The following is a 25,843-nucleotide window of genomic DNA, read 5'->3' as shown; positions in this document are numbered from 1 at the left end:
TCATCCCTGAGACCGGGCGGGTGGTAGCTCATAAGTCTAAAGGTTAGTAATGATGTTAGGTACAGTGATTGTTTTTGTTAAAGGGCTTTATAAACGAAAACGTAGCAATGTATCAATCTACTTGACATCAAAGTCCATGCAGTGATGAGTACGAAAACTGTCTATACGTTTGAAGGCTCATAAGAGCAAAGGAGGAATCGACTAGGTTAAGTACTAGTAAACGGGAAAAATACTTACTTTTATAACAGTAATGTAATGTGACGGTTCCAAATGAACACTCCCATGTTCCAATCCACTCTGTTGCTGCCAAGTACAACATACAGTCATTGTTGACAGTGGACCACTGTGACAGGTTCTGTTTGTTTAAAAAAAAAAAAAACGTACATTTTATAACAGTAATGTAATATGACGGTTCCAAATGAACACTCCCATGTTCCAATCCACTTTGTTGCTGCCAAGTACAACATACAGGCATTGTTTACAGTGGACCACTGACAAGTTCTGTTTGATAAAAAAAAATAATAATACTTACATTTTATACTGAGCTCCTGTTGGGCATTTCATATAACACGACCATTTGTTTTTATAATGATGATTGCCCTGGTTTAGCCTGTGTGGTCAGACTAGTCACATAACTGTGGTCACTTAGTGTTACTCGTGCCACATACAAATAAAAGTGTGTTTTTGTGAACTTTAACCATGACACTGTTTTTGAAAGACTGGGCAAGTCTATCAGCCCATATCCACAAATTTTAAAAAATAAATACATTTGAACTAGGTAAATCAGTTAAGAACACATTCTTATGTACAATGACAGCCTACCAAAAGGCCTGCGGGGACGGGGGCTGTGATTAAAAAATATATATATATATAAATATAGGACAAATTACACATCACGACAAGAGAGACAACACTACATACAAATTGAGAGACAAAAGGGAACAACATAGCAAGACAGCAACACATGACAACGGCATGGTAGCAGGACAAAACATGGTACAAACATTATTGGACACAGACAACAGCACAAAGGTCAAGAAGGTAGAGACAACAATACATCACGCAAAGCAGACACAACTGTCAGTAAGTATGTCCATTATTTGAGTCATTGAATGAAGAGATTGAGATAAAACTGTTCAGTTTGAGTGTTTGTTGCAGCTAATTCCTGTCGCTAGCTGCAGCGAACTGAAAAGACGAACGACTTTGGGGACCTTTAAGGTGGGAGATCTCTCCACGGTTCTGGATGGCCACCATGTCAGTGTAGTGCTCCGTGCACCACTTTCTAGCAGTGTCCCAGTTCATAGTTTTGTTGGAGTGATGGTATGACCAGCCCTCTACTCTAGTGCACATGGTGACAACTGAGGAATGACAAAAAAGGTCAATATTGACATACAGTACATGAATGAGTTTACATGAGTGGGATTTTAGAAATGCATAGATCTTTTGAAATGTGTTTCTTACCTGTGTACAGGAGGAAGAGGGTGATCCATGAGCTGGGGCTTCTGGTTTGTTGTGATGCAGAGCAGAAGTCCTGTGGAGACAACATCAAGCCATACTTTACAGACTGAGAAATGCATTGGCTGTCTGAAATGTATATAAACTAACTGGTGCATCTTAATTTTAAGGCATAAACCAATTCTCTCAACAGTACTTACCATTGTAAGTTTAAAATGTGATGCTCTTCTGCAGGTAAATCTCCAAACGATATGTTTCTAGTCTTATCCAGTGGATGAAATGATACTGCTCTCTGGTACTCTGTGCATATTGTGGCGTACAGCAGGTCATCCACCAGGGGGAGACTCAAGGCCTGGTGACAAACGGAGTATACATTACGAGGCGATGGCTCCCTCTGCTGGACGTGCCAGGCCTCGACAGGCTCCACAGACTGTCCAGGAGTTGGCGGATGCTTTAGTCCAGGTCTGGGAGGAGATCCCTCAGGAGACCATTCGCCACCTCATCAGGAGCATGCCCAGGCGTTGTAGGGAGGTCATACAAGCACGTGGAGGCCACACACTACTGAGGCTCATTTTGACTTGTTTTAAGGACATTACATCAAAGTTGGAACAGCCTGTAATGTGGTTTACCACTTTAATTTTGAGTGTGACTCCAAATCCAGACCTCCATTTGTTGATACATTTGAATTCCATTGATCATTTTTGTGTGATTTTGTTGTCAGCACATTCAACTATGTAAAGAAAAAAGTATTTAATAAGAATATTTCATTCATTCAGATCTAGGATGTGTTATTTTAGTGTTCCCTTTATTTTTTTGAGCAGTGTATATAATATACACACACACACACACGCCACATTACAACAACGGCCAAAGAAACCTTTCATCATTCATTCCAGGCTACTCTGGAATTTCCAACTAGGAAACTTTCTCCCTCTCTCCCCCTCCCTCTTTTAGATATCTAGACTCTATCCTATTGTGTCGGTCAGACAGATAAGAGCGTCTCTGAGTAGGTGCCAGAGCCCAAAGCCCGGGCTGCAACAGGAAACAAAGATGGAGGAAGCAGTCATTAACAACAGCCTCTGCCCTGGGCAGAGACTCATAGATACTGAGCTGGTGTTGAAATGTCTCTTTCACTCCTTTGAAATGTCTGGCTAACACCACATCAAGCATTTATTGTCATGAAGAGTGGGGTGCAAAATCTGTTGAATATTGTAAGCTAACAGTTGACAAATGTACTATTTCAAGTCAACCTCTATTTCAAGTGCATTTCATTGAGTTGGGTTTTGTTGTAACAGTGTAGAATTTGACTAACCCACTACTGTGTTTCTGCATTTTTATTAAAGGATATGCACAGCTTGAGATGATACAGGGAGACAGACAGGTTGTCATGAGGATACAGGGAGACAGACAGGTTGTCATTGACATTGAAGCACTTAAATAAGTAACAATTGGGATGAGTTGTCTCATCTAAAACATCTATCTTCTTGCCATTATTATTATCATCATCATGTCATAGGAAGATAATTTGAAAGAAAATGAGGCAGCTGAAAGAATTTGTTTGTATACAGGGAGACAGACAGGTTGTCATGAGGATACAGGGAGACAGACAGGTTGTCATGAGGATTCAGGGAGACAGACAGGTTGTCATGAGGATTCAGGGAGACAGACAGGTTGTCATGAGGATTCAGGGAGACAGACAGGTTGTCATGAGGATTCAGGGAGACAGACAGGTTGTCATGAAGATACAGGGAGACAGACAGGTTGTCATGAGGATACAGGGAGACAGACAGGTTGTCATGAGGATACAGGGAGACAGACAGGTTGTCATGAGGATACAGGGAGACAGACAGGTTGTCATGAGGATACAGGGAGACAGACAAGTTCTCACGAGGATACAGGGAGACAGACAAGTTCTCACGAGGATACAGGGAGACACAAAAGTTGCCATGAGGATACAGGGAGACAGACAAGTTGTCATGAGGATACAGGAAGACAGACAAGTTCTCATGAGGATACAGGGAGACAGACAGGTTGTCGTGAGGATACAGGGAGACAGACAAGTTATCATAAAAATACAGGCAGTTGTTGTTCCTGCTGTTGTTGTTGGTCTCTATATGAGGCTGTCGATGCTGTTCCTGTAGGTCTATAAAGGTTTCTCAATGGTAGTTGCTGTTCAGATCTAGCTGGAAGGAGGCAATGAAGAGCATATTGATGAATATTGTCAAATAAGAAAAAGCCATTCTGAATCAAATCTCTGTTAAGAAATTCTAAAATATCTCTGTTTCATATCTTTCTTATTCATAGCCAATGACTGTGAGTGTAGAAGATAAGGGACTTCTTCTGTGTTTACCTTTCTGTCTGATTCCTTTGAGGACAAAGAGGAACAGGACAAATAATGACACAGCGCCCCATGCTGCCAGGCCTAGGATAGTGCAGTTCAATGGAGGCTCAGGTGTGGCTGGAGGAAACAAGAAACAGAGGAAAACAGTCAAACAATCTGTATCAACTGATCGGTCACATTACTGACTTCTACCCTCTCAAAAATGGTCGAATTTTGGTAGCCCCCTTATGTAGGATATGCATTCATGATGCATTCATGAAGCTTTTATAACCACTACATAAGACATACTTTGTCCTGATGACCAGCGAATATCCAGTTTGGGTGTGTCTCACAGAATATTCAGTTTGATTGTGTCTCACAGAGAGAGTAACAGAGGTTATAACATACCTGTGCAGGTAGGTGTGTCAGCGCTCCACTCCCCTGACCGTGAACACTGCATGTTTGGGGCCCCCTGGTGATCGTAGCCCTCATCACAGCTGAAGTTGCAGACAGAGCCCCAGGGATGTGAGGGGGCCTCACAGCTGACCTGACCCCCCAGAGGAACCACAGGAGAGGGGCACTGGACAGCTGAGAGAAGGACACAGTGGTTAGTATATAAAAACACCACAAAAGGAAACAAACAGTTGTGGATGAAATAATGAAAATGATTGTCGTTGGAGAGCTCATGTGTGTGGCAGACATCCATAAGGAGATAAGACCAATAGGTCAAATGGATGCCAAAATTATTCAGCCCCCTTAAGTTAATACTTTGTAGCGCCACCTTTTGCTGCGATTACAGCTGTAAGTCGCTTGGGGTATGTCTCTATCAGTTTTGCACATCGAGAGACTGACATTTTTTCCCATTCCTCCTTGCAAAACAGCTCGAGCTCAGTGAGGTTGGATGGAGAGCATTTGTGAACAGCAGTTTTCAGTTCTTTCCACAGATTCTCGATTGGATTCAGGTCTGGACTTTGACTTGGCCATTCTAACACCTGGATATGTTTATTTTTGAACCATTCCATTGTAGATTTTGCTTTATGTTTTGGATCATTGTCTTGTTGGAAGACAAATCTCCGTCCCAGTCTCAGGTCTTTTGCAGACTCCATCAGGTTTTCTTCCAGAGTGGTCCTGTATTTGGCTCCATCCATCTTCCCATCAATTTTAACCATCTTCCCTGTCCCTGCTGAAGAAAAGCAGGCCCAAACCATGATGCTGCCACCACCATGTTTGACAGTGGGGATGGTGTGTTCAGGGTGATGAGCTGTGTTGCTTTTACGCCAAACATAACGTCTTGCAAAGTTCAATTTTGGTTTCATCTGACCAGAGCACCTTCTTCCACATGTTTGGTGTGTCTCCCAGGTGGCTTGTGGCAAACTTTAAACAACACTTTTTATGCATATCTTTAAGAAATGGCTTTCTTCTTGCCACTCTTCCATAAAGGCCAGATTTGTGCAATATACGACTGATTGTTGTCCTATGGACAGAGTCTCCCACCTCAGCTGTAGATCTCTGCAGTTCATCCAGAGTGATCATGGGCCTCTTGGCTGCATCTCTGATCAGTCTTCTCCTTATGAGCTGAAAGTTTAGAGGGACGGCCAGGTCTTGGTAGATTTGCAGTGGTCTGATACTCCTTCCATTTCAATATTATCGCTTGCACAGTGCTCCTTGGGATGTTTAAAGCTTGGGAAATCTTTTTGTATCCAAATCCGGCTTTAAACTTCTTCACAACAGTATCTCGGACCTGCCTGGTGTGTTCCTTGTTCTTCATGATGCTCTCTGCGCTTTTGACGGACCTCTGAGACTATCACAGTGCAGGTGCATTTATACGGAGACTTGATTACACACAGGTGGATTGTATTTATCATCATTAGTCATTTAGGTCAACATTGGATCATTCAGAGATCCTCACTGAACTTCTGGAGAGAGTTTGATGCACTGAAAGTAAAGGGGCTGAATAATTTTGCACGCCCAATTTTTCAGTTTTTGATTTGTTAAAAAAGTTTGAAATATCCAATAAATGTCGTTCCGCTTCATGATTGTGTCCCACTTGTTGTTGATTCTTCACAAAAAAATACAGTTTTATATCTTTATGTTTGAAGCCTGAAATGTGGCAAAAGGTCGCAAAGTTCAAGGGGGCCGAATACTTTCGCAAGGCACTGTATATATTGAGTTACCCCCCCCCCCCCCCCCACGGAGTTGCCCTCAGAACAGCCTCAATTCGTCGGACAGTGACTCTACAAGGTGTCGAAAGCATTTCACAGGGATGTTGGCCCATGTTGACTAAAATGCTTCCCACAGTTGTGTCAAGTTGTCTGGATGTCCTTTGGGTGGTGGACCATTCTTGATACACGGGAAACTGTTGAGCGTGAAAAACCCAGCAGCGTTGCAGTTCTTGACACATTCAAACTGGTGCGCCTGGAACCCACTACCATACCCCATTCAAAGGCATATTTTGGCTTGCCTTTTCACCCTCTGAATGGCACACAGACACAATCCAATTGTCTTCCGGCTTAAAAATCCTTATTTAACCTGTCTCCTCCCCTTCATCTACACTGATTGAAGTTGATTTAACAAGTGACATCAATAAGTGATCATAGCTTTCACCTGGATTCACCTGGTCAGTCTTTGTCATGGAAAGAGCAGGTGTTCTTAATATTTTGTACTCTCGGGCTGAGTAAAACCTCTCACTTCACCTCTTTCTCTCTATTTAAACTCAGTCTATAGTGTTTTAGTATCGTGTGTAAATTGACTGAGTTTAAACAGAGAAGAAGATTTGAAGTGAGAGGTTTCACTCTGCCCAAAATATGTCTATGAAAATAAGTCCCTGAAGTGAGGAATTTTTGTATGAAGGTCAATGAGATGGTGTCGAATTTGGTCAACAAAAAATGTAATTGCTAATTTGCTACGTGAGGCTTATTTGATTGAAGAGAGGTTTCGTAGCGTTATGTTTATGGCCCTGGTAGTTTGGGGCTCCCAAGTGGTGCAGCGGTCTAAGGCACTTCATATCATTGTAAATAACAAATTGTTCTTAACTGATTTGCCAAGTTAAATAAATACATGTGGTTTTACGAATGCACTGATATAAGTGGACGCACGTGGCATTTCAGCAACTTTGAGAAAAATTACTTAATATTGGATGTGTTTTTCCATTGTTAGAGTGGTCATATGTCTATCTTGTCAATGAAGACAATGGTTTAAAAACTCTTGTCAATATAGACAATGGTTTAAATCAGGTCTATTTTAAAGATGCAAAGAAGTTTGTCCTCACCTTCACAGTGTGGTATCTCCTCACTCCACTCAGCAGCTGATGTGCAGGTCAGTGTGATCGCCCCCTTGAGGAGATAACCCTCAGAGCAGTTAAAGTTACAGCTGCTTCCAAAGGTGAAATCTTCTCCACAGCTGATAGCGCCATCCTGTGGCTGCTGGAGGGTAGGGCAGCTTACAGCTGCAAGACAGAGTGGTGCAGTGGTCAGTCTGTGTCCAGAGACAATTCTAGACTGTCATACAATTACAAAACTCTATTTGTCCTCCTAGATATTTCTGAATGGAAAATGTCCTGTGTCATTCATATATTTATAGCAACTACAGTTGATGTAACATGTTATGTTACATCACGTTTACAGATATCCAGAACCTGTACACACCAATACACTGCGGCTGTGAGTCGTTCCACTGTCCCGAGGCTCCACACTGCAGGGTAGCAGAGCTGGAGGCCAGCCTCTCATAGCCCTCCTCACAGGTAAAGGTACAGGTGGACAGGTAGCTGAAGGAGCCCAGGGGATGGGAGCAGGCCATGGAACCCTTCCCAGGTTCATACAGCTCACTGCATAAGACCACTGGGGAGGAGAGGGCAGTTCGTAATACATGACTAAATGTGCCATGATGAAGACATTACTCAAGATACACAACAACTGAAATACAGGAGGTCTAAGCTGTCATACTGGTATAAAGACCGACAGCAAGACACTGAAGTAATTCAAAGAAAGTACAAATCAAAAGTTTATGACAAATTGTAGCCGTTTTTTATTCTCTATTTAGTCCTTCCAGAACACCTTATTTATAAGGTTTATAAAAGGATATACTTACATTCACAGGTGGGAGGCTGTTCTGACCATGATTCTGAGGCTGTGCATCTCATAGACCCGGAGCTGCTCAGCCGGTACCCCTCTTCACAGGAATACTGACACGTTGAGTCAAAGGAGAAATTCCCATTGGGGTGAGAGCAACTAACACTGGCTTTAGCAGGGACCGTAACAGGGAGACAGACAGGTTGTCATGAGTATACAGGGACAGACAAGTTGAAAAAGGATACAGGGAGACAGATAGGTTGTCATGAGTATACAGGGACAGACAAGTTGAAAAAGGATACAGGAAGACAGACAGTTTGTCATGATGATACAGGGAGACAGACAGGTTGTCATGAGGATACAGGAAGACAGACAGTTTGTCATGAGGATACAGGAAGACAGACAGGTTGTCTTGAGGATACAGGGAGATAGACAGGTTAACTTGAGGATACAGGGAGACAGACAGGTTGTCATGAGGATACAGGGAGACAGACAGGTTGTCATGAGGATACAGGTTGACAGACAGGTTGTCATGAGGATACAGGGAGACAGACAGGTTGTCATGAGGATACAGGTTGACAGACAGGTTGTCATGAGGATACAGGGAGACAGACAGGTTGTCATGAGGATACAGGTTGACAGACAGGTTGTCATGAGGATACAGGTTGACAGACAGGTTGTCATGAGGATACAGGGAGACAGACAGGTTGTCTGTCTGTGTGATGGGAAACAACACTATAGACTCCTGTTGGCTGCCTGCACTGACTACCATGGCTCACATCCTTCCTGACTGGACTCACTTACACTCTGAACATCTACGTCAGAAGTGCTGTTTGTTTAACTCCTAGAAATCCCCCCATTCCTGAGTGTGTTTTAATGTGTTAGCAGTAATGTTTGCCTTGTATCTGTATCCATTCCATGCAGCCATTAAAAGAGAGACAACCGTCTGAATTGTGTCCAGAGCCTTATCTTCCACCTACACCTTACCAGAACACAACGCAGAAAGGTACCGGTGCAGATCCGTTTAGAATAGAACAATGCAGTTGGTTTCATACTGCCTGTTTTAGATTATTGGACTATATCGTAGTCCTGCAGGGCCTGGCTCCACTCCTATTCCCCCAGGCGCTCTCTTTTGATGACTTCTGTAACCGTAATAGCCTTGGCTTCATGCATGTTAACAGTAGAAGTCTCCTCCCTAAGTTTGTTTTATTCACTGCTTTAGCACACTCTGCCGACCCGCATGTCTTAGCCATGTCTGAATCCTGGCTTAGGAAGACCACCAAAAATTCAGAAATTTCATCCCAAACGACAACATTTTCAGACAAGATAGAACTGCCAAAGGGAGCGGTGTTGCAATCTACTGCAAAGATAGCCTGCAGAGTTCTGTCCTACTATCCAGGTCTGTACCCAAACAATTTGAACTTCCACTTTTAAAAATCCACCTCTCTAAAAACAAGTCTCTCACCGTTGCCGCCTGCTATAGACCACCCTCTGCCCCCAGCTGTGCTCTGGACACCATATGTGAACTGATTGCCCCCCATCTATCAGCAGAGCTCGTGCTGCTAGGCGACCTAAACTGGAACATGCTTAACACCCCAGCCATCCTACAATCTAAGCTTGATGCCCTCAATCTCACACAAAATATCAATGAACCTACCAGGTACAACTCCAAAGCCGTAAACACGGGCACCCTCATAGATATCATCCTAACCAACTTGCCCTCTAATACACCTCTGCTGTTTTCAACCAAGATCTCAGCGATCACTGCCTCATTGCCTGCATCCGTAATGGGTCAGCGGTCAAACAACCTCCACTCATCACTGTCAAACGCTCCCTGAAACACTTCAGCGAGCAGGCCTTTCTAATCGACCTGGCCGGGGTATCCTGAAAGGATATTGATCTCATCCCGTCAGTAGAGGATGCCTGTTTTTTTTTTAAATGCCTTCCTAACCATCTTAAATAAGCATGCCCCATTCAAGAAATTTAGAACCAGGAACAGATATAGCCCTTGGTTCTCCCCAGACCTGACTGCCCCTAACCAACACAAAAACATCATATGGCGTTCTGCATTAGCATCGAACAGCCCCCGTGATATGCAGCTTTTTAGGGAAGCTAGAAACTATTATACACAGGCAGTTAGAAAAGCCAAGGCTAGATTTTTCAAGCAGAATTTGCTTCCTGCAACACTAACTCAAAAAAGTTCTGGGACACTGTAAAGTCCATGGAGAATAAGAACACCTCCTCCCAGCTGCCCACTGCACTGAAGATAGGAAACACTGTCACCACTGATAAATGCAATATAATTGAGAATTTCAATAAGCATTTTTCTACGGCTGGCCATGCTTTCCACCTGACTACCCCTACCCCGGTCAACAGCACTGCACCCCCCACAGCAACTAGCCCAAGCCTTCCCCATTTCTCCTTCTCCCAAATCCAGTCAGCTGATGTTCTGAAAGAGCTGCAAAATCTGGACCCCTACAAATCTGCCGGGCTAGACAATCTGGACCCTTTCTTTCTAAAATTATCTGCCGAAATTGTTGCCACCCCTATTACTAGCCTGTTCAACCTCTCTTTCGTGTCGTCTGAGATTCCCAAAGATTGGAAAGCAGCTGCGGTCAAATCGGAGGGTCTGCTGTCCGGACCTCTGGCAGTCTCTATGGGGGTGCCACAGGGTTCAATTCTTGGACCAACTCTCTTCTCTGTATACATCAATGATGTTGCTCTTGCTGCTGGTGAGTCTCTGATCCACCTCTACGCAGACGACACCATTCTGTATACTTCTGGCCCTTCTTTGGACACTGTGTTAACAACTCTCCAGGCAAGCTTCAATGCCATACAACTCTCCTTCCATGGCCTTCAATTGCTCTTAAATAAGTAAAACGAAATGCATGCTCTTCAACCGATCGCTGCCTGCACCTGCCCGCCTGTCCAACATCACTACTCTGGACGGCTCTGACTTAGAATACGTGGAAAACTACAAATACCTAGGTGTCTGGTTAGACTGTAAACTCTCATTCCAGACCCACATCAAACATCTCCAATCCAAAGTTAAATCTAGAATTGGCTTCCTATTTCGCAACAAAGCATCCTTCACTCATGCTGCCAAACATACCCTTGTAAAACTGACCATCATACCAATCCTCGACTTCGGTGATGTCTTTTACAAAATAGCCTCCAATACCCTACTCAACAAATTGTATGCAGTCTATCACAGTGCCATCCGTTTTGTCACCAAAGCCCCATATACTACCCACCATTGCGACCTGTACGCTCTCGTTGGCTGGCCCTCGTTGCCAAACCCACTGGCTCCATGTCATCTACAAGACCCTGGGTAAAGCTAGGTAAAGTACCCCCTTATCTCAGCTCGCTGGTCACCATAGCATCACCCACCTGTAGCACGCGCTCCAGCAGGTATATCTCTCTGGTCACCCCCAAAACCAATTCTTTCTTTGGCCGCCTCTCCTTCCAGTTCTCTGCTGCCAATGACTGGAACGAACTACAAAAATCTCTGAAACTGGAAACACTTATCTCCCTCACTAGCTTTAAGCACCAGCTGTCAGTGCAGCTTACAGATTACTGCACCTGTACATAGCCCACCTATAATTTAGTCCAAACAACTACCTCTTTCCCTACTGTATTTATTTGATTTTATTTATTTATTTTGCTCCTTTGCATCCCATTATTTTTATTTCTACTTTGCACATTTTTCCACTGCAAATCCACCATTCCAGTGTTTTACTTGCTATATTGTATCTACTTTGCCACCATGGCGTTTTTTGCCTTTACCTCCCTTATCTCACCTCATTTGCTCACATTGTATATAGACTTGTTTATACTGTATTATTGACTGTATGTTTGTTTTACTCCAGGTGTAACTCTGTGTCGTTGTATGTGTCGAACTGCTTTGCTTTATCTTGGCCAGGTCGCAATTGTAAATGAGAACTTGTTCTCAACTTGCCTACCTGGTTAAATAAAGGTGGAATAAATAAAAAAAATCATCCTGGGCTTGCTTACCGTGTTCACACTGCTCTCCGTAGAAGCCCTCAGAGCATTTACAGCGGTGGCTGTTGATGGTCTCCACACACTCTCCATGGTAACATGAGTCGCTCTGACACGAGGCTGTGAAGCACAGAGCCGTCTTCTTCTTCATACAAGACTCGTCGTTCCACTTCCCTGTGTCCACCTGTCTCTTGATGTACATCTCCACACAGTCCTCGTTGTTCCCCACGTTGTTGGGTTCCCCGTCTGCCCAGTTCTCTGCCTCTTTAGTCAGGATCTTATTGGTCCCCACCCAGGTCCACACGTCGTCTACCTTACGGATCCCTATCCAGTAATAGTTGGTCTGCCTGGGCAGGATGCTGTTAAGGTGGGAGATCTCTCCACGGTTCTGGATGGCCACCATGTCAGTGTAGTGCTCCGTGCACCACTTTCTAGCAGTGTCCCAGTTCATAGTTTTGTTGGAGTGATGGTAGGACCAGCCCTCTACTCTAGTGCACATGGTGACAACTGAGGAATGACAAAAAATGTCAATATTGACATACAGTACATGAATGAGTTTACATGAGTGGGATTTTAGAAATGCATAGATCTTTTGAAATGTGTTTCTTACCTGTATACAGGAGGAAGAGGGTGATCCATGAGCTGGGGCTTCTGGCTTGCTGTGATGCAGAGCAGAAGTCCTGTGGAGACAACATAAAGCCATACCTTACAGACTGAGAAATGCATTGGCTGTCTGAAATGTATATAAACTAACTGGTGCATCTTAATTTTAAGGCATAAAACAATTCTCTCAACAGTACTTACCATTGTAAGATTAAAATGTGATGCTCTTTTGCAGGGAAATCTCCAAAGGATATGTTTCTAGTCTGATCCAGTGGATGAAATGATACTGCTCTCTGGTACTCTGTGCATACATATATATACACCAACCAACACTTCAACAACGGCCAAAGACCGAAATTCATCGTTATGACACTGCCTGGGCGTGAATCAGCTACTCTAGAATTTCAACTTGGAAACTTTCTCCCTCTTTCTCCCTCCCTCTTTTAGATATCTGGACTCTATCCTATTGTGTCGGTCAGACAGATAATGGTTTCTCTGAGCAGGTGCCAGAGCCCAAAGCCCAGGCTGCAACAGGAAACAAAACATGAGGTAGCAGGAAGCTCACATCAACAACAGCCTCTGCCCATAGATTCTGAGCTGGTGTTGAAATGTTTCTTTCACTCCTTTGAAATGTCTGGCTAACACCACATCAAGCATTTGTTGTCATGAATAGTGGGGTGCATAATCTATTAATTAGTCATCATTTTTTAAGCTAACAGTTGAGAAATTTACTATGTCAAGTCAACCTCTATTTCAAGTTCATTTCATTGAATTAGGTGTTGTTGTCACGCCCTGGTCTTAGTATTTTGTGTTTTCTTTATTTATTTGGTCAGGCCAGGGTGTGACATGGGTTTTTTATGTGGTGTATTTTGTCTTGGGGTTTTGTTAGGTATTGGGTTTGTGGCTTAGTGGGGGTATCTAGCATAGTCTATGGCTGTCTGGAGTGGTTCTCAATCAGAGGCAGGTGTTTATCGTTGTCTCTGATTGGGAACCATATTTAGGCAGCCATATTCTTTGAGTGTTTTGTGGGTGATTGTTCCTGCCTTTGTGTTTGTTGTCACCAGATAGGCTGTTTAGGTTTTCTCACGTTTATTGTTTTGTTAGTTTATTCATGTATAGTTTTCTTCATTAAAGAACCATGAATAATAACCACGCTGCGTTTTGGTCCGTCTCTCCTTCACCTCAAGAAAACCGTTACAGTTGTTATAACAGTGTGTAGAATTTGACTAACCCACTACTGTGTTTCTGCATTTTTATTAAAGGATATGCACAGCATGAGAGGATACAGGGAGACAGACAGGTTGTCATGAGGATACAGGGAGACAGACAGGTTGTCATGAGGATACAGGGAGACAGACAGGTTGTCATGAGGATACAGGGAGACAGACAAGTTGTCATGAGGGTACAGGGAGACAGACAGGTTGTCATGAGGGTACAGGGAGACAGACAGGTTGTCATGAGGATACAGGGAGACAGACAGGTTGTCATGAGGATACAGGGAGACAGACAGGTTGTCATGAGGATACAGGGAGACAGACAGGTTGTCATGAGGGTACAGGGAGACAGACAGGTTGTCATGAGGGTACAGGGAGACAGACAGGTTGTCATGAGGATACAGGGAGACAGACAGGTTGTCATGAGGATACAGGGAGACAGACAGGTTGTCATGAGGATACAGGGAGACAGACAGGTTGTCATGAGGATACAGGGAGACAGACAGGTTGTCATGAGGATACAGGGAGACAGACAGGTTGTCATGATGATACAGGGAGACAGACAGGTTGTCATGAGGATACAGGGAGACAGACAGGTTGTCATGAGGATACAGGGAGACAGACAGGTTGTCATGAGGATACAGGGAGACAGACAGGTTGTCTGTCTGTGTGATGGGAAACAACACTATAGACTCCTGTTGGCTGCCTGCACTGACTACCATGGCTCACATCCTTCCTGACTGGACTCACTTACACTCTGAACATCTACGTCAGAAGAACTGTTTATTTAACTCCTAGAGGTTCCCCCATTCCTTAGGCCAAGACGTCAGTACTGCCGGTGAGGAAACAGAGATTTCAAGATGGCGTCTGATAAAGGTTTGATATCCCTAATGGATTCTAATTAGGATGACTCAGTTATGAGCAATAACAGGTGGATAAATAATCACTTTCCAACAGTTTATGTTTGAGTATAACCACTTAATAATGTAATCATACACAGTGTTGCTTGGTAACTACAGTGACATTTTTACTAGTCATAACGGTTATTGTAAAGGTTGGCGTATACTGTAAATGCAGAGGAAAAGTGCAGGATGTTGATATCTTCAAAGCTATTTAATTTAGAAGCCCTGTAGATGTTTTACCAGAAAAGGGAGACGTGGAAGCATGGACTTAACCATACCAAAAAATCTATGTTATGCTGCAAATATGGTTGTTATTATGAAAGAAGAAAGCCAGTATGAGGGTTAGCTCTCAGGCTAGGATGAAAGACGGCCTGTATGAGGGTTAGCTCTCAGGCTAGGATGAAAGACGGCTGGTGAAAGCCAGAATGAGGGTTAGCTTTCAGGCTAGAATTATTTTATTTAACTAGGCAGGTCAGGTAAGAACAAAGTCTTATTTTCAATAAGAGTGGGTTAACTGCCTGTTCAGGGGAAGAACAACAGATTTTTACCTTGTCAGCATGTGGATTTGAACTTTCAACCTTTCGTTTACTAGTCCAACGCTCTAACCACCAGGCTACCCTGCAGCCCCAGAATGAGGGTTAGGGTAAGTAATCAAGGTAGTAATGAAGTCCAGGTGTGACTGATGAGGTGACAGATACTGTATCATCTACACTTAAGTAAATATGAACACAACATGCAACATTTTCAAAGATTTTAAAGTTCATACAAGGAAATAAGTCAATTGAGGCCTTAATCTTTGGACTACAGATATGCATCTGTTGGTCACAGATACCTTAAAAAGAATGCCTGGCCATGGATCAGACAACCAGTCAGTGTCTGGTGTGACCAGTAGTGACCCGTCATTCATGTTTTGAGCCCCACATTTTTGGGAAAAAAATGTTATGAAAATGTTTTGGTGGGAGGGTGTGGCTTGCCTGTTTTGCATGTTTTTTTTGGCATTAATACGTGTCCCATATCAGTTTGCAAACAATGTAAAAAGGTATATTTATATTTATTTGAGTTTAAAAAGCTGCATACAAACATGGGCTCTTTTTTGTTTTCTTGAGTAAGGCAGAAAAATGCAGGTGTTTCAGCCTAGCTCAGTGCTCTCTGTGGTGGTGGGGCAAGCCAGCAGAAAATATGGAGCATTGCGCCGTGATTGGCTCAGTGTTCTGTCACTCATGTGGACACTACGTCACCCCAAAGTCTAAGAGAAAACCTTGAAATGTCTAGTCCTTTTGGGTGCTGCCATAGACTTACATTAGAAGTGCCCATCCAAGAAGGCTCAAGGTCATTAGCCACAGAAAAAATGACGTCAAATCACGTTATATCTACAGGTAGCTTTGATTGGACTGATCATGTCAACATCATACTTTCAAAATCTTAGCTAGTAGTCTATTTGTGGAGCAATCTGCAGAGTTCACTGCAGTTAGATGAGATGATGCAACTCAGGCAGTTTAAATTGTTGTTTGAAGACCTCTATGTAGTTGAATGTTATGCTTTTATTAATGTCTATTTTTTATTGTTACGTTCTGACCTTTATTTCCTTTGTTTTGTCTTTGTTTATATGGTCAGGGTGTGAGATGGGGTGGGCAGTCTATGTTTGTTTTTCTATGTTTGGTTGCTGTTTTGGCCTAGTATGGTTCTCAATCAGAGGCAGGTGTCGTGAGTTGTATCTGATTGAGAATCATACTTAGGTAGCCTGGGTTTCACTGTTGGTTTGTGGGTGTTTGTTCCCGTGTGAGTGTTTGTCGCCACACGGTACTGTTTCGTATTTTTGTAGATTTCACGTTATCGTTTATTGTTTTTGTTCGAGTGTTCATTTGTCTTCATTAAAAACATTATGGACACTTACCACGCTGCATCTTGGTCCGATCCTACCTCCTCTTCAGACGAAGAGGAGATCTGCCATTACAATAGTGCTGAATTATATTATTTTATAAACATGTGTATGTTGTTTTAATGTTCTGTTTTTATTGTAATGTGTACAGGGATCTATTGTAAAATGGATTTTAATCTCAATGTGACTTCCTGTTTAAATAAAACAAAATTACATTTTCGCCCATTGTGCCTCACTCTAAGAATTTGGTCTATTTACCCCTCTTAATGTCGTCTGCTGTTCTGACTTGGTGTACAGGGAGAATACTGTAAGAACGGCCCATGTTCTGTACATTTCTAAAGTATGAAAATCATATATAGTTAAGCTAGCACATTAATGTCTCAATCGAAATGACGGATTACCTCATATCTGCTTGTTTTCGTTCCCTATTGCCATAGTTTGTACTTCACAATTGTCATTAGAAACCACATTTGTTTAAGCAAGTCAGCCATAAAAGCTATGTTTCTTTAAAAGGCAGTAAATGAGGCAGAATGAACTGTTTCGCTGCCAGACAAAACTCTGCTGATAAATAGGTGTAGCAGTGGTAAGATGTTGGGACAGCTTTATGTAGGCACTAACAGTTTGTTGTCACCGTCACAGTGCAATTAATGTATTGTTTAGTGTTGTGTTGTGTAGTGGCTTTGCTGGCATGCATCCCACTTATTTTAGGTTTTGCCCCACCAAGATTTACATGCTAAAATCGCCACTGGGTGTGACCACCATTTGCCTCATGCAGTGAGACACATCTCCTTTGCGTAGAGTTGATCAAGGCTGTTGATTGTGGCCTGTGGAATGTTGTCCCACACCTCTTCAATGGCTGTGCGAATTTGCTGGATATTGGCAGGAACTGGAACACGCTGTTGTACACGTCGATCCAGAGCATCCCAAACATGCTCAATGGATGACATGTCTGAGTATGCAGGCCATGGAAGAACTGGGACATTTTCTGCTTTCTCTGAATTGTGTACAGATCCTTGCGACATGGGGCCGTGCATTATCATGCTGAAACATGAGGTGATGGCAGCGGATGAATTGCATGACAATGGGTCTCAGATCTCGTCACGTTATCTCTGTGCTTTCTAATTTCCGTCCATAAAATACAATTGTGTTTGTTGTCTGTAGCTTATGCCTGCCCATACCATAACCCCACTGCCACCATGATGCATTCATTAACAGTGTTCCAATGGATAGGAAATGTCATTGAGTCCAACACCTCAAACAAGTTGAGCTCACCTTTAAATCCCATGAAAGCCAGTTAGGGCTATTTTCATGAAAACAAATCATGTTTAAATGGCTAAATCACTGAACAGTGTAGCAGGAGTACTTGATACTGTGATTCCTGAAATACAGAGCCTGTTGGATCATTTTTTTCAAATCCTAAATTAGACTTTGTAACATTATTTGGTAGATCAGCTGGTTTGCTAGCTCTCAGTCTCATTGGCCACAAAACGTTGCCAACCCTAGCTAGCTAACCACTTAATATAATATAACTGTCACGCCTGCTCCAACTCCCCCTCTCTGGAGCTCGAGTATGCCTGGCTGCCCATCATTACGCATACCTGTCACCATCATTACGCGCATTAGCGCTCTTTGGACTCACCTGGAATCCTTCACTTTGTTGATTGCCCCTCTATATCTGTCTGTTCCTCAGTTTGTTACCCCTGTCAGCATTATTGTTGTTTTGTTTTCCCCTGTCCAGACACCGTCCTTGTTTGTTTCATGTCGGTAATTTATGAAATATTCACTCCCTATACTTCCTTCTCGTCTCCCAATGTCTGTCCTCACAGAATGCTGACACCCATATTTGAAGCATCAGGGAGTTTTAGAATGTTTGTTGTTGGTGACGTCGTTGGTGACGTCGGGTCTGGTTGCCGCTGCCGAAGAAACCGGGGGTATATCACCTGGCTCGTCAGGCTTCCACGCCTTAGCTGGCTCTAGAAGTTTCCTTGTCTTGGTTGGCTCGGCAGGCTCCCATCCAACGTCATGCCTTAGCCGGCTCGTCAGGCTCCCACGGCTCAGCAGGATCGTCGGGCTCCCACGCCTCAGCCGACTCGTCGTGCTCCGACACCTCAGCTGGCTTGTTGGGCTCCCACGCCTCAGCCGGTCCATCATTACGCACACCTATCACCATCATTACGCGCATCAGTGCTCATTGGACTCAACTGGACTCCATCACTTTGTTGATTGCCCCTGTAACAGTATAGCTTCTGTCCCTCTCCTCGCCCCGAACCAGGGACCCTCTGCACACATCAACAACAGCCACCCTCGAAGCATCATTACCCATTACTCCACAAAAGCCACGGCCCTTGCAGAGCAAGGGGAACAACTACTTCAAGGTCTCAGAGCGAGTGACGTCACCGATTAAAACGCTATTAGCGCGCACCACCGCTAACTAGCTAGCCATGTCACATCGGTTACACCCCTCTATATCTGTCCTTTCTGTCGTTTATTTATTAAATGTTCACTCCCTGTACTTGCTTCTTGTCTCCCAGCGTCTGTCCTCACAATAACTTGTTCTCAAAATGTATGTTAGCTAGTTGGAAATGTTATGAATACAACTCCCATCTGCTGTCGACATCCCATCTGCTGTCGATATGATTTGAGTGCACTAGTTAGCTCCAAAAGTGGTTATAGCAGAGTTTCTATATTAAAAACTAAGTCGTTGAGGATGTTATAACCTTGTGAAAGTTACAAACTGACGTGTTTTCTTTTTTGTCAAAAACAACTTTATATCAAAGGAGTGCCTTTGATTTGATGGCCTACACATGCACAGTTTGGTGTGAGAAGACCTTTAGACCCAACGATGTGTTTCTACATATGAGCTTAGCCAGCCAACATTGCCATGACATCTCCTATGAGTGTTATCAGGGATTTCTATAAGAGAAGCAGTGTCTGCCTATCTTCATACTGTGCTCTGTGTGGTTATAGCTTTGACTGTATGCTGACAGTGAATTCATTCACTAGCCATTTAGTGGCTAGTTACACTACAAACATCATTTTACCAGGTTTCTGTGAAGCAATTGTAATGACAGCCTGACACAAAATACCAAAGAGTTTCCTGATTTTCAAAGGGTAGTCTGTGTTCATTTTATTGTTTATTAGAAACACAGATTGAGATCATTCCGAGGGGATTTTGCGAGTGAATGAATGGGGATTTGGGCTTTCTGGGAAAATGTCAATGGTCGCTATAGTAACCCAGTGGGGCGTGGGGCTTAGTGAAGTCTGACACAACATACCCAAGAGTTTCCTGATTTGTAAGGGGTAGTCTGTGTTTATTTATTGTTCATTAGAAACACAGATTGGGATCATTCTGGGGGGATTTTGCCAGTGGTTGAAAGGGGATTTGGGCTTCCTGGGAAAATGTCTGAGTTTGCTAAAGTAACCAAGGGGCGTGGGGCTTAGCGAAGTCCTCTTGGGGTCCTTTCGTACCACTCTACCTATTCTTATTCTACTGGTATATTTGAATACATTTTGAGCTCTCTGTTGGTATATTTGAACTCAGATAGCCACGGACTATTTATTTACAGCTATTATAAAAAGCATTGGACAGAAAATAATGGAAAAAAGAAGAACATTATTGACAATGTTTGAAACATTAATTATATTTAAAAATACACTTTTTCAACATCAAATGTAATTCTGTAACACACAGACTGTGGTTTAAAAATAAATATGACTTAAATACTGAAAGGCATTGATTTCACAGTTCTGTAAAATCATAAAAATATATTTATGATAATACAAATAATTATACAGGGGAATACAATATATAACTTTCTGTAGTTTGTATAAAATAGCTGTCAAAATCAGTATCATAAGAAATGTGTCCACTTGTGGTCATATACCAGCCAGTGGTGAACAATTTGTTCAATACAAAACTCCCTTAGGGAGAAAAAATGAATTTTCTGTAGGACCATCATGAGAACAGATGATTCTGTATACTCAACGTAGCACCTCTCTCCCAGTCAGACGATTCAAGGCTATCTAACCTACTACATTACAATACTGAGGAACTGTGATCCAGGTGTGACCAGCAGATCTTCTTTGAAAACAGAGCCAACCTGTTCCGACTGTTGTTCCTGCTGTTGTTCCTGCTGTTGTTCCTGCTGTTGTTATTGTTGTTGTTATTGTTGTTGGTCTCTATATCAGGCTTTCGATGCTGTTCCTGTAGGTCTGTAAAGGATGCTCAATGTCTGAGGTGCTGTTCAGATCAAACTTGTTAGCTGGAAGGAGACAATGAAGAGAATATTGATGAGTATTCTCAAGTAAGAAAAAGCCATTCAGAATCAAATCTGTGTTAAGAAACAGAGATATCTTAGAATGTCTTATCTTTCTAATTCCTAACCAATGACTGTGAGTGTAGAAGATAAGGGACTTCTTCTGTGTTTACCTTTCTGTCTGATTCGTTTGAGGAGCCATGCAGCCAGAGAGAGGCCAGATAATGACACAGCGCCCCCTGCTGCTAGGCCTAGGATAGTGGGGTTCAATGGAGGCTCAGGTGTGGCTGGAGGAAAGAAGAAACAACAGAGGAAAACAGTCAAACAATCTGAATCAACTGATTGGTCACATCACTGATTACAACCCTCTCAAGAATGTTTGAATTTTGGTAGCCCCCATATGTAGGATATGCATTCATGATGCATTCATGAAGCCTTTATAACCTCTACATAAACGTACATTGTCCTGATGACCAGCAAAAATCCAAGTTGGTCGTCTCACAGAATTTCAATTTGGTTGTGTCTCACAGAATATTCAGTTTGAATGTGTCTCACAGAGAGAGTAACAGAGGTTATAACCTACCTGTGCAGGTAGGTGTGTCAGCACTCCACTCCCCTGACCGTGAACACTGCATGTTTGGGGCCCCCTGGTGATCGTAGCCCTCATCACAGCTGAAGTTGCAGACAGAGCCCCAGGGATGTGAGGGGGCCTCACAGCTGACCTGACCCCCCAGAGGAACCACAGGAGAGGGGCACTGGACAGCTGAGAGAAGGACACAGTGGTTAGTATATAAAAACACCACAAAAGGAAACAAACAGTTGTGGATGAAATAATGAAAATGATTGTCGTTGGAGAGCTCATGTGTGTGGCAGACATCCATAAGGAGATAAGACCTATAGGTAAAATGGATGCCCGCATGACTGCAACTCACTTTGGATTAAAGCATCTGCTAAAAGGTATATTAATATATATATATTGAGTTACACCCCCCCCCCCCCCCCACGGAGTTTCCCTCAGAACAGCCTCAATTCGTCAGACATGGACTCTACAAGGTGTCGAAAGCATTCCACAGGGACGCTGGCTCATGTTGACTCCAATGCTTCCCACAGTTGTGTCAAGTTGTCTGGATGTCCTTTGGGTGGTGGACCATTCTTGAAACATGGGAAACTGTTGAGTGTGAAATACCCAGCAGCGTTGCAGTTCTTGACACATTCAAACCGGTGCGCCTGGAACCCACTACCATACCCCATTCATAGGCACTTAAATATTTTGTCCTGCACATTAACCCTCTGAATGGCACACAGATACAATCCAATTGTCTCAAGGCTTAAAAATCCTTCTTTAACCTGTCTCCTCCCTTTCATCTACACTGATTGAAGTTGATTTAACAAGTGACATCAATAAGTGATCATAGCTTTCACCTGGATTCACCTGGTCAGTCTTTGTCATGGAAAGAGCAGGTGTTCTAAAGATTTTGTACACTCGGCTGAGTAAAACCTCTCACTTCACCTCTTTCTCTCTATTTAAACTCAGTCTATAGTGTTTTAGTATCGTGTGTAAATTGACTGAGTTTAAGAGGAGAGGAGAGGCGAAGTGAGAGGTTTTACTCAGCCCAAAATCTGTCCATGAAAATAAGCCCATGAAGTGAGGAATTTTTGTATGAAGGTCAATGAGATGGATTTGGTCAACAACAAAATGTCATTGTTAACTTGCTACGTGAGGCTTATTTGATTGAATAGAGGTTTCGTAAGAGTTATGTTTATGGCCCTGGTAGTTTGGGGCTCCCGAGTGGTGCAGCGGTCTAATGCACTTCATCTCATTGGAAGAGGCATCCCTGCAGTCCCTGGTTTGTATCCAGGCTGCATCTCAACCGGCTGTAATTGGGAATCCCATTGGGCGGCACACAATTGGCCCAGCGTTGTCTGGGGTAGGCCGTCATTGTAAATAACAAATTGTTCTTAACTGACTTGCCAAGTTAAATAAATACATGTGGTTTTACGAATGCACTGATATAAGTGGACGCACGTGGCATTTCAGCAACTTTGAGAAAAATGACTTAATATTGGACATGTTTTTCCATTGTTAGAGTGGTCTTGTTAATTAAGAGTTTAAAAACTCTTGTCAATATAGACAATGGTTTAAATTGATTTAAAAACTCTTGTCAATATAGACAATGGTTAAAATCAGATCTATTTAAAAATGCAAAAAAGTTTGTCCTGACCTTCACAGTGTGGTATCTCCTCACTCCACTCAGCAGCTGATGTGCAGGTCAGCGTGATCGCCCCCTTGAGGAGATAACCCTCAGAGCAGCTAAAGTTACAGCTGCTTCCATAGGTGAAATCTTCTCCACAGCTGATAGCGCCATCCTGTGGCTGCTGGAGGGTAGGGCAGCTTACAGCTGCAAGACAGAGTGGTGCAGTGGTCAGTCTGTGTCCAGAGACAATTCTAGACTGTCATACAATTACAAAACTCTATTTGCCCTACTAGATATTTCTGAATGGAAAATGTCCTGTGTCATTCATATATTTATAGCAACTACAGTTGATGTAACATGTTATGGGGGCTACGTTTACAGATATCCAGAACCTGTACACACCAATACACTGCGGCTGTGAGTCGTTCCACTGTCCCGAGGCTCCGCACTGCAGGGTAGCAGAGCTGGAGGCCAGCCTCTCATAGCCCTCCTCACAGGTAAAGGTACAGGTGGACAGGTAGCTGAAGGAGCCCAGGGGGTGGGAGCAGGCCATGGAACCCTTCCCAGGTTCATACAGCTCACTGCATAAGACCACTGGGGAGGAGAGGGCAGATCGTAATAACTGACTAAATGTGCCACGATGAAGACATTACTCAAGATACACAACAACTGAAATACAGGATGTCTAAGCTGTCATACTGGTATAAAGACCGATAGCAAGACACGGAAGTAATTCAAAGAAAGTACAAATCAAAAGTTAACGACAAATTGTAGCCGTTTTTTATTCTCTATTTAGTCCTTCCAGAACACCTTATTTATAAGGTTTATAAGAGGATATACTTACATTCACAGGTGGGAGGCTGTTCTGACCATGATTCTGAGGCTGTGCATCTCATAGGCCCGGAGCTGCTCAGCCGGTACCCCTCTTCACAGGAATACTGACACGTTGAGTCAAAGGAGAAATTCCCATTGGGGTGAGAGCAACTCACACTGGCTTTAGCAGGGACCGTGACCTCCTCCATCTTACATTCAACAACTGCCAACAAAGGAAAACAGGCAAAGAGTTACAATTAAGAGAACATTGAGTGTGATAACAGTTGGCTTCATACTGCCTGTATTAGATATTTGGACTATATCATCCTGGGCTTGCTTACCGTGTTCACACTGCTCTCCGTAGAAGCCCTCAGAGCATTTACAGTGGTGGCTGTTGATGGTCTCCACACACTCTCCATGGTAACATGAGTCGCTCTGACACGAGGCTGTGAAGCACAGAGCCGTCTTCTTCTTCATACAAGACTCGTCGTTCCACTTCCCTGTGTCCACCTGTCTCTTGATGTACATCTCCACACAGTCCTCGTTGTTCCCCACGTTGTTGGGTTCCCCGTCTGCCCAGTTCTCTGCCTCTTTAGTCAGGATCTTATTGGTCCCCACCCAGGTCCACACGTCGTCCACCTTACGGATCCCTATCCAGTAATAGTTGGTCTGCCTGGGCAGGATGCTGTTAAGGTGGGAGATCTCTCCACGGTTCTGGATTGCCACCATGTCAGTGTAGTGCTCCGTGCACCACTTTCTAGCAGTGTCCCAGTTCATAGTTTTGTTGGAGTGATGGTAGGACCAGCCCTCTACTCTAGTGCACATGGTGACAACTGAGGAATGACAAAAAAGGTCAATATTGACATACAGTACATGAATGAGTTTACATGAGTGGGATTTTAGAAATGCATAGATCTTTTGAAATGTGTTTCTTACCTGTGTACAGGAGGAAGAGGGTGATCCATGAGCTGGGGCTTCTGGCTTGCTGTGATGCAGAGCAGAAGTCCTGTGGAGACAACATCAAGCCATACTTTACAGACTGAGAAATGCATTGGCTGTCTGAAATGTATATAAACTAACTGGTGCATCTTAATTTTAAGGCATAAAACAATTCTCTCAACAGTACTTACCATTGTAAGATTAAAATGTGATGCTCTTTTGCAGGGAAATCTCCAAAGGATATGTTTCTAGTCTGATCCAGTGGATGAAATGATACTGCTCTCTGGTACTCTGTGCACACATATATATACACCAACCAACACTTCAACAACGGCCAAAGACCGAAATTCATCGTTATGACACTGCCTGGGCGTGAATCAGCTACTCTGGAATTTCAACTTGGAAACTTTCTCCCTCTTTCTCCCTCCCTCTTTTAGATATCTGGACTCTATCCTATTGTGTCGGTCAGACAGATAATGGTTTCTCTGAGCAGGTGCCAGAGCCCAAAGCCCAGGCTGCAACAGGAAACAAAACATGAGGTAGCAGGAAGCTCACATCAACAACAGCCTCTGCCCATAGATACTGAGCTGGTGTTGAAATGTTTATTTCACTCCTTTGAAATGTCTGGCTAACACCACATCAAGCATTTGTTGTCATGAATAGTGGGGTGCATAATCTATTAATTAGTCATCATTTTTTAAGCTAACAGTTGAGAAATTTACTATGTCAAGTCAACCTCTATTTCAAGTTCATTTCATTGAAATAGGTGTTGTTGTCACGCCCTGGTCTTAGTATTTTGTGTTTTCTTTATTATTTTGGTCAGGCCAGGGTGTGACATGGGTTTTTTATGGGGTGTATTTTGTCTTGGGGTTTTGTTAGGTATTGGGTTTGTGGCTTAGTGGGGGTATCTAGCATAGTCTATGGCTGTCTGGAGTGGTTCTCAATCAGAGGCAGGTGTTTATCGTTGTCTCTGATTGGGAACCATATTTAGGCAGCCATATTCTTTGAGTGTTTCGTGGGTGATTGTTCCTGTCTTTGTTTATTGTCACCAGATAGGCGGTTTAGGTTTTGTTAGTTTATTCATGTATAGTTCCTTTATTAAAGAACATGAATAAACACCACGCTGCGTTTTGGTCCGCCTCTCCTTCACCTCAAGAAAACCGTTACAGTTGTTATAACAGTGTGTAGAATTTGACTAACC

The 25,843-nt window shown here is 43.2% G+C and overlaps 1 protein-coding gene across 1 annotated transcript; it reads right to left on the bottom strand.

Annotated features, from left to right (window-relative positions):
- Positions 1-1,158: 1,158 nt before the first annotated feature.
- LOC139409797 (P-selectin-like) lies at positions 1,159-24,536 on the bottom strand. The gene is made up of 16 exons (XM_071155173.1): positions 24,045-24,536; positions 23,735-23,926; positions 23,293-23,484; positions 22,918-23,094; positions 21,279-21,458; positions 20,869-20,982; positions 18,466-18,599; positions 12,452-12,521; positions 11,836-12,348; positions 7,862-8,032; positions 7,420-7,611; positions 7,044-7,220; positions 4,184-4,363; positions 3,806-3,913; positions 1,462-1,531; positions 1,159-1,339 (listed from the first exon to the last, which is right to left on the bottom strand). Exons 1-16 carry the CDS (start codon positions 24,526-24,528, stop codon positions 1,159-1,161), a joined length of 3,135 nt encoding a protein of 1,044 aa, XP_071011274.1. The 5' UTR covers positions 24,529-24,536.
- Between the last annotated feature and the right edge of the window lie 1,307 nt (positions 24,537-25,843).

This window comes from Oncorhynchus clarkii, chromosome 5, assembly GCF_045791955.1.
Source record: "Oncorhynchus clarkii lewisi isolate Uvic-CL-2024 chromosome 5, UVic_Ocla_1.0, whole genome shotgun sequence".
Taxonomy (NCBI): domain Eukaryota; kingdom Metazoa; phylum Chordata; class Actinopteri; order Salmoniformes; family Salmonidae; genus Oncorhynchus; species Oncorhynchus clarkii.
This window is presented reverse-complemented; position numbering and strand designations above follow the sequence as displayed.